Here is a 15,467-nt window from a genome sequence, read left to right on the forward strand (position 1 = left end):
TGCGTTTGACAGCTACAATAAACACGTGTGTGTGTCCGTGTGTGTGTGAACCTGGGGTCTATATACAGTAAGATGACGTTTCCCTCGCGGTCACATGACTCTGTACAGTAAGTCCAACATGGCAGACCGAGTGGATCTTACGCGGTAACTACAGCAACATTTCCACCGAGGCGGACGAACCCGACAGGTCGAGCCAGGATGAGGGAGCGACAGAAGAGGAAGAAGGGCAGGACGTGGGCGGAAGCCGCTAAAACGGTACTCTCGCTTGTTGCGCTTGTTTTGTCCCACTTCGTGCAAACTGTGTTGATGAGTTCATGACCCGCTGCCGGAGCAGAAATGTTGCGTACGCCCGCCGCGCAAGGCCCGTGTTGACACGGAGGCGCCGCCGCCGCCGTCCCCCGCCTCGCTCTTTCCCTCCCGCAGGTTGAGCGCAAACGCGGGGCGAAACGAAAGCGCAGTTTCCCCGCACCGAAGCACGTCTCCAACCCCCCTTTCCTCTCCCTCCCTCCCCCCCCCTGCTGTGCGTGGTTTGCTGCGGGTGACACGTCTGTCACGGCTCGAAAGTAAAGAAGCCGCGTTAGCACGCTATGCTAGTGCTAACTCCGCTCGTCAACAAGTTGTGTTCGCGAGCAGCAGCGCGTGAAGCAGGAACACGCACAGTCCTCATTCACCAACATGTCCTACAAGTCACTCCGCACAGCACGTGGATCAGTTGTTATCTCTAATCCACGCTAACGTCTGGTTAGATACTCAAATGAATGTGGCTAGCAGCCTAGCTAGCCGCCTAGCCTAGCATGCTAACGAGCTGAAAATGTCAAAACTCCCAATCAGCTGTCTCATAATTGGGGTTTATGTTGTTGTCTGGTGGAGATGTCATGTTTGTGATGATGCATTTTGCACCACACAGCTGATGTTACGCTCACACAACGTAGATTTCAAAGTAGTGATACCTGTAAACATCCATAAAGTATTAGTTTAGTGATCAACAAGAAGAGAGGAAAGTAAAAAGCATCACAGTTACTTTGAAATCCACATGTTTGTGTTTGTGATGGTGTGAAAGGTTTTGGGCTCTCGGCTCATGTTGACATGTTTGTGGTTCTGCACACGTTAATGTGCAGAACCACAAATGATCAGTAATGATCACCTGTTATTTATTGACTCAACATCTTTTATGTGCATTTTGCCCAGAGAGAGAGAATCCAGCATCATGTCATGTTTCCGTCTAAATCTAATAATCTCAAAAATATCTGTGGTCTGAATTATTCTGACTATCACATCCTGCATATACACAATTAAAGGAGCTGTCAGAAGGTTTTAGTTCACCCCAAAAATGAAAATCCCCTCATTATCTACTCAGCACTATGCTAATGAAGGTGGTGGGTGAAGTGTGTGAGTCCACAAAACACTTCTGGAGTCTCAGGGGTAAACAGCGTTGCGGCCAAATCCAATAAAATAGAAGTAACGTCTTCTGTAACTATTGCTTTAAGCAGGTTGAGAGCATATACTGTTAATATAATGAAGATCCTTCTGTATAATTGCATTATGGGTTCTGGATAATGTTGCGTTGTTGTTTGCAGGTGTTGGAGAAATACCCGAACACGCCCATGAGCCATAAAGAGATCTTGCAGGTGATCCAGAGAGAAAGACTTAAAGAAATAAGGTAAAGATTTTCACCCCCCCACTACAGTGAATGTCCTTCTGTTTACACTTTAGTGAGAGAGAGAGAGCTACAGCGTTCTCCCTCCGTCATTGATTGATCACGTTCTTTCTTTTTTCTTGATCACGTAGTCGGGATTATTTCCAAATAGAATTAATAATTGTTTCATTTCTTTTTGTTTCATTGTCACTGTTCTCATCCAGAAGGTAAGAAAAAGGCTAGCCCCCCCCCCAACCCCACTTACCTTAACCAAACTCACTGCAATGCCACTTTGTTTGGTTTGACCTTTTGCATGTTATTAACAATAACATGTCCTAGATTCAGTTGCATAAAGACGCAGTGTTACACATACATGCATTAATTTGACATGGATGTCCCAGAGCCACCTGTTGCATAAAAACATTACATTTTTATTGTATTTTCCATTATTGTAAAAATATTTGTGACAAAACTAAACATGACATCTGATGACAGTGGTTTTGTTTTATATTTAGGAAAGTTCAGTAATGCTACATGATATAATCCAAAGGAATAACGAACAATAATGTAAATTAATTAGACAAACAATCAAGCAGACATATCTGATCTCTTGCCTGACTGAGCTGATGTTTGACTGGACCTCATGTGATTTTTATGCAACAGGGAAGTTCATATCAGACTGTTTTAATCTGAGATTATCAGTCCTGATTAATGATGAGATTAGATTAGAATCAATTTTATGCAACTGATTCCGCATTAAAACATAGAGCAAATATTCCCACAGCTCCACTGACGTGAATCTGAACCGAACTCACACATGTCCTCTTGATGCATGACGGCAATTCCTCCCCAGATATCAGTCCAGCCTTTTACCCCCTCTCGCGTCTTTCTCCCCAGCGCAATGATTTGTTGGACAGATGTGTAATTTGCATTTTTCTCCCATGATCCAGTGGAACTTCACCGCTGGCATGTCTGAATGCGATGCTGCACACAAACTCTCGTGGCGAGGAGGGGATTTTCTACAAAGTTCCAGGCAGAATGGGAGTCTACACATTAAAGGTTCGTCACACTGAGAAGAAGCAGATTTTATTACTCAGCGCTTCCAGTTAAAAAAATTGTGCTGACTGTGAAAATATAAACATGACCAGCTAATCAAGATTAGTCAGAAAATCCGCACTGTCAGATAAGTTTTGAAGTTTGAGATGACTGTACACTTGACACAGCGTTTTTTTTTCTTGCTCGGCTCTTCCTCTGCTTTATCTATCCACCTTAAAACATTATACTGAATGCGCTCTATTATATCTAATGTAGAAGGACATCTCAGACGTGGCGAAGGAGCTGTCTGAGGAGAGCTCGGAGGACAGCAGCGATACCCTTTCTGACTCCAGAAGCTCAGAGAACAACAGCAGTGCCGTCTCCCAGGAGGGCAGGAGAGGACGGTGGATGCGCAGAGGTACTGTGCACCGGTTACAGGATCATTACTAACACATTGTACATCACTGCATCAGTTAAAGTAATTTTATTTGGCAACGTTAATTGACTATCTCTTAAACCTGATACTTGTTGGCATAGTCTGGAAAAAGCTTGATCAGATTTTCAGCTAATACTTCTTGCAGATTTTACAAATAAAATAGAGTTTATTGTTTAAGGAAAATACTTAAAAAACCATAAGAAAAGAAAGATATTTCCCTCTCCAGCACCTTGATCGATAATAACATATTAACGAAGGCATATAGCTCTGTACATCTGTATATTTTTACTGATTGGTTTCTGAGCTGTATTATGGCAGTAAGAGTTGACGCCCCGTCTCAGCAGCTGTTTAAAACTCATTGCGGAAACACAGGAAACCAGCTGAAGAAGCGGTAGACGAGGCAAGTTGAGGGAAAGTGGCTTCACCACTTCACAAACATAAATGACACCATCTCATCAACCAATATTTCCCTGGAATATGCACAGAGCATCAAACATGATGATGGCAGAAGGTGGGTTTTGTCTTTAAAGAAACAAGCTGTGTCCGTAATGTTTTCTGTCAGCAGGGAAGCTGCAGGCCGCACACGGTGATCGCATTGCAGCAGATTTTCGCTCCGTGGAGTCAAATCCTAGCTCGGTTGTGAATCGTGCACCTGATTGTTCCTGATTGAGCCTTTTCGTCAAGTGCCAATTATTTTGTTTTCCTCAGGCTGTGCTCTCACCGACTCTCATTATTTTTTCTCTGCCTCTTGAATATTCGTAAGCGACTGTTTAAACAGGAAACTGTATTTTTGCAGTATGACCCGTGCACACTTCCTCATAATGCACACGTTAGGAGCTGCCAAGCAAGTGGGAGGACTCCGATAATGTGGTATTTTTGAACTAATCAATGCAAAGAGCCACAAAGTCAAATGCAGATAAAGCGACATCAAAAGGAAACAAGTGGGACATCTACGGTATGTAGAAAATATGTTTTATTGGAGATAGACAGCAGAGGAGGCGGGGTTGTTATAACTAATCTTCCTATTGAGATGCTCAGTGCTTTTTTAGTGATGTGAAATTTTAGCAAGGTAATGTAATCTGCCTCTTTGTGCACTGTGTTGGTTTCAGTGTCATCAACACAAAAGCACGATGTGATTAAGTCTGAACACCACCCTAAGGAAGTGTATTTTGTAACATCTGTTTTGTGCTTCTTTTCTTTTCGTAGTTCCCTCCAAGCTGCAGTCGCAGCCGTCGTCGCCGCAGCCTCGATGTTCGTCGCCCTCCGTCCCCTCCAGTAAGCTCATCTCTCCCTCGCAGAAACACAGCAAGAAAGCTTTGAAACAGGTACTGGAATTTGGCTCTTATTTCCTTTCTTTTTTTCTTGCATTCAAGTAGTTTCTCAATGGAGTTGACGTATGTACTCTGTGTGTAAGCATGCATCTCAAAGGTTATGAGTTCCTGCCACACCCTTCTGTAACACACACATACATCCTCACGAAATATACTTACGTGTTATTTTATTTTGCTGTAATATACCAAGATGCATATTCAGATTTATCTATCTCTGCATATTTAAATTCACATATCTAAACTTTTTGGTGACACATTTTTGATAAAGTCAACATTATCTTCCAATTCCCTGTTGCAGACTATTTAAAAACAATGAGGTGTTTGTGAGAGTTGCCTTTAGCAGGTTTTACAGTATTATGTTCTCATAATCCACCCATTCAACACTTTTCTATCAGCTGCTTTGTGTATTTTGTGTTCCATTTAATTTGATACCAAATGGTCGCACAGCTTGTAATTCACTCCATCTGTGCTGGTGTGGATTTTCAGCTCTGTAACAATGAACAATGTTTATTCATTTATGGGATGTAGGCAACACTAGAAGGCGACTGTTGGTCTGAAATATTAGCGTTTGAGAGACATCGTGTAAAATGTCCTCAAGGGACTTCCTACACGTTTCAAACAGACGTTTTTTCTTCACCCTTTTGACATTGTGCCTCTGAGGTGATCTGACGTCTCGACAGATTTACGAGGAGATGGTTTATGCTTTTGTTATGCATCCTGGGTTCCGCTGCTGCTGCTGCTGCTGCTGCTGCTGCTGCTGCTGTTGCTGTTATTCAACCAGACAAGTGGCTGCAGTTGAGTAGTTGCAGGGAAACAGAGGGTTACACACATTCACACTCTTTTTCTCACCCTGCTGTCTGTTCCCTCATTGTTCTGTTTCAGGCCTTGAAGCAGCAGCAGCAGAGAAACCAGCGCAGACAGGGGGGGATGCCAACCACCTCCAGTCCCAGACTGCTCCTGAAAACCATCAAAGACATGGCTGACAACATAACTACAAAGGCTGGTAGGTGGTAGCTGTTATACTGTCAAATGGAATATGAGGAACAGAGGTGTCATTTTCCCTCAAGTGTTCATTGTATGATATTTCACACAGTTTCAAAGGTAAATGACTGATGCAGTCCTTGGTTTTCGTCCTTTCTTACACAATTGCGTGAGACACAGATCTCGGTCCTGCAGTTTCTCAGAGCCTTTCCTCCTCTTCGTCTTTCCAAGCAGACTTAAGCCATCCGGTCGTACCGAGGAAGGTTCCACAGAGGGCAGGTCGCCTCAGTGCAGGTCAGTCTGACATCTGCCTTAATTCAGTCGAGGGGTTTGGGCATCATAAGGGAAAGAGCTGGTGATGTCGACAAATCCCATGAAAAAAGATTGAAACTAATTATGAAACGTATTGCCCAGTGTTGTCAAAGCCTGGTAGAGCATCACAAACCACACTGTCACATTCATGTTCTTAATTAAATCAGACACTGTAGTTTATTTTGAGTCGATCCCACATTTAATGACCAAATGTGTATTAATCCACTGAAAATAGACCCCAACAAATGGACTGTTTGTTATGTTTGAGTAGCATTTTATAAAACCCTGGGTGCCTGGCTGTTTGTGGGCCTTATTGATATAAAGCTGCACATTTATTATCTGTTTTTAACAAATTGCAGCTTTAATAGGATCTAATGTTCTTTGTTCCCTGAATGGAGTTAGTGATTTGTTTAAGGAGAGCAACACTGGCTTTTCTCTTTTTAAAAACTGTTTCAAAATAAGTTTTCTGCAAACTTACACGTGCCTGCTGGATTGTAGTTAGTATGAATTAAATGCTTTCTCTCTAGACGTCAGGAACAAGGGACATTATACAACAATTTATGCGACTAAATTTGCATTTAAAGATGTCAGCTGCAGGAGTGAGTCTTGACTAATATATCTGTGTTGTTTTGTCTTGCAGGGCAGATCAAACGTACCAAGTGTAACATCGACGTGGAGACTCCAGACTCGATCCTGGTGAACACCAACCTGCGGGCGATCATCAACAAGCACACCTTCTCTGTCCTGCCCTCAGACTGCCAGCAGAGGCTGCTCAAACTTCTGCCTGAAGTTGACCGGCAGGTGGCTCTAAACCTTTAACGCTTCTTTTAAATTATCACTGTAGAACTTCTCAACTATCTCAATGTAGTTTAGAAACTGGACTTACACCGTTGTGTATGTGAGTTAAGCACAGAGTCGATGTGCTGACACAGAGATGTAGATTGTGTCATAACATTGTGCTTCCTCTCCACAGGCTTGTATCGACGGCCTTCTCAAGGTCACTAGTTCTGCCTTAAACAACGAGTTCTTCACATCAGCAGCTCAGTCTTGGAAGGAGAGACTGTCTGAGGGTAAGTGTGAATTTCTTTCAACTGATTATTACAGAGAATTAACAGAATTCTAAAATACAATTATTCAAATTTTTTCTTTACAGGGGAATTCACGCCGGAGTTGCAGCTCCGAATGCGTCAAGAAGTTGAGAAGGAAAAGAAAATCGAGCTCTGGAAGGAGGCCTTCTTCGAAAACTATTACGGTGAAAGGTAGGTTCTCCAGGAGTTATTTTAATTTTGATAATTTCTTGCTTGAATTTTTTAGATTTTCCGAACGCCAAAAGACAATTCCTTTCAAATTAAAACCCATTTATTCATAAGATCTTTTCTTTTCTCTATTTTTTAAAGCTAATTACAGAAATCCATTGTTATTAAGTAGGAGCATTTATTTAGAGTTGGATGAGATGTAGGATCCACACACCTCCCTCAGCTCCTCCCCTTTACAGGATTAGAGTCATACCTGGTAGGATTTCTTCTGGTAAACAAACTTATATTATTTGTAGAATTACAGCATCACATTGTAAACTGTAAATGTAAAATTGCTTTGTATCCAGCAACAACATATTGCTTCAAGACAAAGTTTTTTTTTTAAAGTAAACAGATAACATAATGTTTAATCTACAAAACCATTCTACAGTTGAAAATATAGTTCTTAGTATGTTGTTACTGACGAACACAAATACACACAGTTTCGGTAAAAACCTCGTTGATAAATATATATCTGTTCACTTTAACAAAGACAACATTTGACTTTTGTCTGTCTTCCGACTTTCCTCTCTGTTTAGTTCTGGGCTCAGCTATGAAGAATCCAAAGAGCTGACAAAGGCTGATCAGAATCAGGCGTCTGCCAGGCCCCAGTCTCCCCTTCATCAGACAAGACTGGCCACTCAAGCATCAGAGGAAGCCAAGGGCAGAAAGGAGAGCAGCCAGACTGATGCTGCTGCTAAAGACGTGAAGACAACACGGACATCGTCGCTGGAGCCTCTGAAAGCATCGCCCGCTGCGAAAGAGCCAGTGGCCACCATAGAGCCCATGAAGACACGGCGCTCGCAGTACGCGGAGGATCGGAGGTTGAACGCGACGGCTCAGACGGAGCCAACACCTGCAGTGAGAACACCTGCAGTAGAGAGTCGGACTGAGAGGAGAGCGGTGGCTTCGCTGCCTGAGAAGGAGCCTAAAGAAGAAGTGAAGGAGGAGAAAACCAATCTGCCCCAGTCACCTGTGAAGAAGAGCCCTCCCCCCCCAAAGGGCAGTTCAGAGTTAAAGAAGGATCCACCGATGGCTGTGGTTAAACCTGCTGAGAGCGAAGAGGTCCTCCCTGAGCCCGGTGGCCCCGCGGAGCCTCTGAAAAGAAAATCTGTCAGTGAGACGGAGGGTGAGCTGACACCAGAGAAAAGGCCACGGATGTCCTCAGTTTCCTCCGTGTCTTCGGTCTCCTCCGTTTCCCCGCCAGCATCGTCCATATCCAGCCCTGCGACACCGACGGCAGCGACAAATCCGAGGGTTCCACCACTCAAGGTTAGTCTCGTCTGATCCGTCTGTCTTGAGTATCGAAAAACATCCACAGTATTGTAGACGAGGCCTAAAGTAGTTTGTTTAGCTGCTGTGGAGAAACGTTTAGTTTCTCATTTATTATATATATGAATATCTAGAAATTGTTCTCTAACATGTCTTTGTTTTCTCGTTTCAGATCCCAGTGTCAAGAATCCTTTCCGTTCCTGTGTCACCAAGCCAAGTCTCACCCAGAACCCCAGTCCCCGCCCCGCTCAGCAGCCCGGGCCGCACTGGTGCTCGCACTCTGGCTGACATCAAAGCCAAAGCTCAGCTCGCCCGAGCACAGCGAACGGCGGCTGCCGCGGTGTCGTCTGCGTCGAAGGGAGCTGTGCCAGGCCCGGGGCCAGGAGGAGGCAGTGGTGAGCAGACGCATCCTTCACCCAGGTCCTGCCCAACATCCCCACAGACACCAACCAGGTTACAATCCACCTCCACCGGCCATCAGAGCAGTCCTCCTCCTTCTCGACCACTGGACTCCTTTAGTCAGATTAGCCCAAACGCGTCTCACACATCTTATTCAAACAAACCTCAAAATAGTTCAACACAATCTTTATCTGTGCAACCTAAGGGACAGGAAAACCCAGCTCCTGGTGGATCCTCAACCCGGACCAGCTCCTGTATCCCGGCCAACAACCCACTGGTCACTCAGCTCCTGCAGGGCAAAGAGGTTCCATTGGAGCAAATCCTCCCAAAGCCACAGTCCAAGGTGGAAGTGGAGATGCCCAACTTACCCTCTGGGAGTAAGGGGAAGACGTCCCACTCTGCTGAGCACAGGGCTGATATGCACATGTCCCACCAGTTCAACACAGCAGCACGAGCGGGAGTTTTCTCAGAATACTCAAGACATCACAGGGAACTTCCTGACAAGGAGACTCAGGAACAGATCCTCCAGGCTCTGATGCAGAGGAAGGTCCAGCAGCCCCAGCCTTATGGAGTGTTGGGGCCTCAGTTCAAGGCCCATCAACTGGTGCATGCAGAGGATCATCAGGCCAGGATTTGCGTGGGCTTCTTGGGTCGTAAGAGGATTCCCAGGCCCGCCATGACAGGACACTACCTGCTCAACGTGTCCACGTACGGCCGAGGACCAGAGAGTAAAAGACTGCATCAGTCTGCCATCCCCAACACGTCTGTGTTTGGTTTCAAAAGGGAAAACGTAGAAGTAGAGCCGGTGGCGAAGGAAGAAGAACAAGTCAGGAAAGTTTTCTCTCCTGTTTCCGGGGTTAAAACGGAGCAGCAGGGAGTCACGTTAACCAAGTCAGAAGAAGCAGCGAGTTTTCCACACGGCTCCAACGTAAAAACTGAGCCTGGATCAGAGGAGAGTGCAGCTGCTGCCGACCACAGCAGCACCAGTGTGACAGCCAAAGACACCAGCCCCTTTTCTCAGTCACACCGAAGGCACCTCGAACTCTGCAATAGTAATCAAGGAAACTCCGAGCCATATCTTACCCAAGTGGACCCCGGTCACCAGCAGCCGCCGGCCTTCCAAACCCAGAGGACGCTCGATAATCAGGAGCCTGTGGTAGCTTCGTGCTTCGGTGGCACAATCAGCATGTCCGTACCTCACACTCTGAACCGTAACACCGCCGGCACCTGCTCCTCCGCGTCCTCGTCCGAGGCCGACGGGAGCGGCGTCCACGGCAGCGTCATGTCCTTCTCGGTGACCGTCACCACCATACCCGCCGGTCACTCGTTAGACCACAGCAACCAGGGCGAGCCCTCGCCTGAGCAGTCCTTCATCGAGGGCTCCAACATGGAGGACGTGCAGTCTAAATGTTACTGCCGACTCAAGGCGATGATCATGTGCAAAGGCTGCGGCGCCTTCTGCCATGACGACTGCATCGGCCCCTCGAACCTGTGCGTCTCGTGTTTAGTGGTACGATGACGTGAAGTTGAACCAGAAGCGGTTCATGCAGGATCGGTGCAGAACGGGATGAAGCATCTTCGCCACGCTCCAGAGAAAACAGCCAGCACGTGTGTGTGTGTGTGTGTGTGTGTGTGTGTGTGTGTGTGTGTGTGTGTGTGTGTGGGTGTGGTCGCTGTTGGAAAGCTGAGGATTTACACTGGATGGTCTTTTGTTTCACCAACGTCTGAGAGAAGTTGTTTTGTGCAATCGTTTGGGTAGAAATGTCGAATCAGTTTCCAATCAGATGAGTAAAGTGTCAGATGTGTGGCAAAGATACAATCTGGCAATGTTTGCACTTGGCTAGGATTAGTGTTATATATATTTTTTAATATATATATATATATATATATATACATATATATGTATATGTATATGTGTGTGTGTAGTTTTTAAAAAAGGAGGGAAAATGAATGTTGCTATTTTTGTAGAACGTAATGACTTGTGTTTTAGACTTACACTTTTTATTATTATTATTGGGCCTAATCAGTCGCGATTAAAAGGCAAAAAAAAGGGCGCTTATGATAATCATGGGTTGTAGAGAACCTCCTATTTGGCATTTCTGCACGCATGGCAGGGAAGTGCAACTTACAGTAACTATTTTTATTATAAAAACTCTACATTTATTACTGAACACACTCAGATTCAAGAACTAGAAAGAACGTGTATAGTTTTAGATGGAGAATATTAATAATATGGAAATTTTTGAACGGTGACTTTATAAGAATCAACAATCGCGTTGTTTTTAACTGCTGAAGGTTGAAGCACTTGAAAGCCACCTGGAGACGAGAGGATAACTGTGTACAGCACTTAAATCCAAACACACGGAAAAAGAAGAATCATTTATATATATATATATATATATGTTTTAAAAAAAACGTTTTTACAAATCAAGTCTTTTCCATTCATGGTTCAGATGTAACGTCACTTCCTATCGTATGAACCTGCTTTTATTTGTACCCCCAAAAAGTTTGTAGATATCGTCTAGATATGGGTTTCCTCGTGTGTGTGTGTGTGTGTCTACACATGGATCAGCAGTGGCAAAGTAAAACACTCGACAGCGGAGGGGGGGGGGGGGGGGGGGGGGTTATTCACTGTACATATTTGCTCATGTATGATATATATACCTAGATGTAGAAAGATTTTTATTTTATCGGTGCAGTACACTTCGCTCGAGCATATCCAGCTTGTTTATTACAAAAAACGATTTTCACTGTGGAAAAACGGAAACGGAGAACAATAAGTAAATTGTGCTAAAATGCTTTATTCTGAAATGATTCAGCACAGCACGTTTTTGGAGGAATAATTTGGACGCGACACCGACTAACAGGCAGGTGCCACATTTCACATGTCAACGTTTCAAACGGCCCTTTTTTCCTGCAAACTGGGGGAGCAGCCCTCCGTGTTAATGTGGTTTTATGAAGTGTTACAAGCACAGAATGATGCTGTGTCACGCACAATGTGTGTGTCTGTGTGTGTGTGTGGTGTACAACAGTGAACCAGCACATGCTTTATGATCCTGTCAACACAACAAACCCATTAATGTGCAGAAAGGCCAGTGAGAAGTGTTCCTGCCGCAGGTTTTTCCCGGTGCTCGTTTTTACTGAAATTTAAGATGCATCATTTATATTTCAGTGGTGCAAAGTAAGTTTTTTTTTTTTTTTTTAAATAGCAATCATTTCCAAGGTAATATGCCAAAGTCACCTTAAGAAAACAAAAAAATAATCCGAACTTGTTTTTGATGTCTGACTAGTTAATCAAAGTAATATATTTTAATTAATATATTTTAATATAAATAAAAAAAATCTATTTGCTAATTGTTTTTGACAAATCAACAGGGTATTTACTATAATAATAATAATAATAATAATATATTGGCTGTCCGCTTTTTCCTATAATCTAGTTGTGACCGGACAGACCCCCAAACAGAGAATTACTGATTCTCTGCACAGCCCAAGTTTTTAAACACATCCATTCATTCTGTGTATTTTTCCATAGGGATGTTGTCCAATGTGTTGTAGCCATCTACCTTTGTGTCACCACCCAATGAAAACAAAATGTGTGTAACTCAAAGCACAATCTTTAGTTCAGTGGATTAATCCCAAATCAATATTTGATCGTCTCTGATATAAAGGAGGGAGTTGGGGGGGGGGGGGGTTGTGTTGTTTGTAGAGAGTTGGTTTCCAGATTGTAGAGCTAGAATCTGGAGAGGTTTCCACAGATGTAGTTTAGTCACGTCACTAAAAAACTGATTCTTCTAACACGAAGCTAATTCACTATCCCCTCTTTGAATATTTAGGTCTTATCTTGGTGGAACGTGATGGTAGAAAAGTGTGTGTGCTCACGTGGAGGAGGCAGGGGGGGGGGGGACAGGACTGCGCTGCGACAATAAAGTTAACGAAGATATTCAATCGCAGCAGAAACGGCAGCTCACATCTCTGACAATGACTGAAACATGACCCAGGAGCAGCAGCAGTCGTCCTCCTCCTCAAGGTCACTGTCACACTCACCTGTGTGTGTGTGTGTGTGTGTGTGCACGTAGAAACTACCACCACCGTTTCCTTTTTTTTTTTTTATATGTCACGTTCGTCACTACAGGTGAATTAGTTTTTTTTAACGTGTCTCGTGTCATTTTGTCTCCATTTTAAACTCTGGTTGAATGTAATATAGTAATCAGCACTTGTAAGCAAAGTGTATTTTATCAAAAGTCATAGACTATTATGAATAAATAATGAAGAGAAAAGCACTTCTTTGTGTGTCCTTTGTGTTTCACTGACGGAGGAGGAACAGTTCTAAAGGGTTCTCTGTGGTTCTGAGGGAGTTTGGTGAAGTTTGAAAAGAAACACACCAGCTGGTTTCACAACAGCGCCACCCACTGCTCTGTGTAGGTACTCCACTGCTGCAACAATGCTGCCCCCATGTGCAACTCAACCTGAATCAACATCTGTGACAAAGTTATCTGTTGTGTTGGATAAGAGGAAAACAACACACAGACACGTCCAGAAACCTGCTGAATATTTTAAAACTTTAATATACAGTGCTTCATGAATCATTACTAAAAACACAGGTGGTAAAAATCAAATCAAAACAAATAAATTACACTAGAAAAAAAAAAAGCACTTGAGATTCCGTTCCATTTTCCCTATAGTGTGAACCCCATATGAAAATAGCATAGAAAGTCTGCAACATAGATTTTCATCCATATATATATCTTCTAATTTTTAGCTAAATAAACCTTTGACCCCCAAAATTTCCCTTAATGAACCATCTGGATGAAACGAGGACGTTCACGGCCTCATCGTCACTTCTACTTTTAAAACAGCTTGAAATTCTTTTTTTCATGACAACCCTCCCCCCCCCCCCCTCGCGAGAACCTCGAGATGAGCCCAAATAAAAGGGAGATATAAATTAACATTACCAAACGTGAACAGTCTGCAAAACTTGTTTTTCTCATTGACTGGCATACGGATAAACATTTGACCTCGAGCAGTCACACACACGCATACGCACACACACACACACACACACATACACACAGGCTGTGCATAGACCCAGGTTTAACTTGTGGAGTAACTGGTAATTGGAGCCGTTTCTCCCCCAACTCCCCACTGTGGTTTGTCCTTTAAAGGAAAATAACCCTTTAACCTATTTGTTGCTGCGGCAACAGAAGCTGGCTCGGGGCCGAAGGGCTTAACGTGGAGATATGTGGCGAGCGAGAGGAATCAAAACACAGCGTTTCCATCGTGCGCCTCGGTGGCTGCTATCAGCAACAGGGTGACAGAATAACAGGAGACCATAGATACACACTGTGGGTGTGACTGGTGTAAACACTGAGCTGACACTGACTTATATCACACAGGGAAGGTTTGATGTGATAGATTCTTTCCCAAACCACCGCCAGGCTTCAGCAGACTTGTATTTATATAATGTTACTATATTTGCACTTTTCTTTCATTGAATTATTTAAGTTTCCCTCAACGTGAACATTAGCAGAGTCATGTGGCCCTGGAGCGACGGCCGACCCACATAGTCCAGGTTTTAACAGACTGGAACAAATATTGTTTAAATTCAGACACGTCACATATGGCTCAAAAGGGCTTTACTGTGAAAATCTGAATTTTTTCCCTTAAGTGTGGTTTTGAAGAAAATGATGCTTCTGCCTTGTTATCTCTGTTCTTTGATATTAAATAATTTACTGTCAAAAACGTACACTTTGTGCTTAGTGGAAAAACTCAAAATTTTGTAGATGTTGATATGAGTCTTTAAAAGCAACAGAACATTTTAAGTTTCACGTCTCGTATTGAATCTCCGATAAAAACCTGTAAACTTTGTGATTTGCACAAAAGTAGAATCTGGTTTTAAGCACGAATAAAACATCTCTGCATTCAGATTATTTCAGGAATCTACAAAATCTGACTTAATTGTAGTTTGCAGCTAGAAATTCTGTTGCTTATTGACTTTAACTCAATTTTTGTCAGTAAATTATTAACAACAGTTTGTGGAAGGTGTCAAATTTAAACTGTGGCTGAAATATCAGGCGGAGAACATGTGATGGAGGTCGATGGATCTCAAAACTAAAGCAAACGTCATCTGTCAGAATTCAAAATTTCCTGTTGAACATCTGACCTCAGTCTGGTTTGCAGAATGTTGCTGCATTTAATGTTGGTTTGCAATTTTTGTGAGTAAATTATTTGTCGTCAACAGAAAGTGTCAAATGTAGATATGTGGTTCATAAAAAATAACAAAAAATGGCAGAATTCATCATTTCTAATTTCTTAGTGATTCTTAACAGTCTGTAGAGAGTAAAACTGATGATGGGTTATCTCTGTTTTACAGTAAAGTTTCTCTTAGTGCCTGTTTGTATTGTGTTGAGTATTTTTTTACAACTATTAACAGTCTGTGTAAAACAGTAGATGTTGATATCTGGGTCAAAATGTCTCATAGGAACGTTCTGACTCTCGGTGACATTTCAGTTTCGTCTGGTTTCCTGTGAACAATCTCTCGTTCTCTTCTGATGTGATGATGAATAAATTACTGACAAAATTGACGGACGTGTCTACAATTAAAAAATCTGAAAACTGTCTCGACTGTCGTGGTCGAGAGGAAACGTCGAACACGTTGAAGTCTAGAAGTGGAAAAATAACTTGAAGATTTGAGTTGGGTTTAAGTTTCTGCTTTTCCAGTTTGTATCAGTAAATTATTCTTATTATTACCAAGAAAAAAAAAAACACAG

The 15,467-nt window shown here is 43.1% G+C and overlaps 1 protein-coding gene across 6 annotated transcripts; it reads left to right on the top strand.

The window, feature by feature from the left end:
* The first annotated feature begins 59 nt into the window (after positions 1 to 59).
* asxl2 (ASXL transcriptional regulator 2) lies at positions 60 to 12,980 on the top strand. Of its 6 annotated transcripts, none has more exons than XM_034576798.1 (14): positions 60 to 255; positions 1,578 to 1,660; positions 1,861 to 1,863; positions 2,587 to 2,695; positions 2,948 to 3,089; positions 4,314 to 4,432; positions 5,321 to 5,441; positions 5,651 to 5,713; positions 6,372 to 6,532; positions 6,705 to 6,801; positions 6,885 to 6,990; positions 7,566 to 8,298; positions 8,471 to 10,323; positions 10,362 to 12,980. In XM_034576798.1, the coding sequence occupies exons 1-13, from the start codon at positions 199 to 201 to the stop codon at positions 10,214 to 10,216; spliced, it is 3,540 nt and encodes a 1,179-aa protein (XP_034432689.1). In that variant the 5' UTR covers positions 60 to 198; the 3' UTR covers positions 10,217 to 10,323; positions 10,362 to 12,980. The 6 variants fall into 6 exon arrangements, with proteins under 6 accessions (XP_034432689.1, XP_034432688.1, XP_034432691.1 ...); XM_034576797.1 differs by having other exon boundaries at positions 8,471 to 10,317; XM_034576800.1 differs by having other exon boundaries at positions 5,654 to 5,713; positions 8,471 to 10,317.
* Positions 12,981 to 15,467: the final 2,487 nt, after the last annotated feature.

The sequence above is a fragment of the Hippoglossus hippoglossus genome, chromosome 22, assembly GCF_009819705.1.
Source record: "Hippoglossus hippoglossus isolate fHipHip1 chromosome 22, fHipHip1.pri, whole genome shotgun sequence".
NCBI classification, from domain to species: Eukaryota; Metazoa; Chordata; class Actinopteri; order Pleuronectiformes; family Pleuronectidae; genus Hippoglossus; species Hippoglossus hippoglossus.

What these genes read in the sequence shown, in the direction of transcription:
- asxl2 (XM_034576798.1), top strand. Translation starts at nt 199, where the DNA reads ATGAGGGAGCGACAGAAGAGGAAGAAGGGCAGGACGTGGGCGGAAGCC. An exon ending in CAACATAACTACAAAGGCTG is followed by an intron (nt 5,442 to 5,650) that starts GTAGGTGGTAGC and finishes CGTCTTTCCAAG; the next exon opens with CAGACTTAAGCCATCCGGTC. An exon ending in GAAAACTATTACGGTGAAAG is followed by an intron (nt 6,991 to 7,565) that starts GTAGGTTCTCCA and finishes CTCTCTGTTTAG; the next exon opens with TTCTGGGCTCAGCTATGAAG.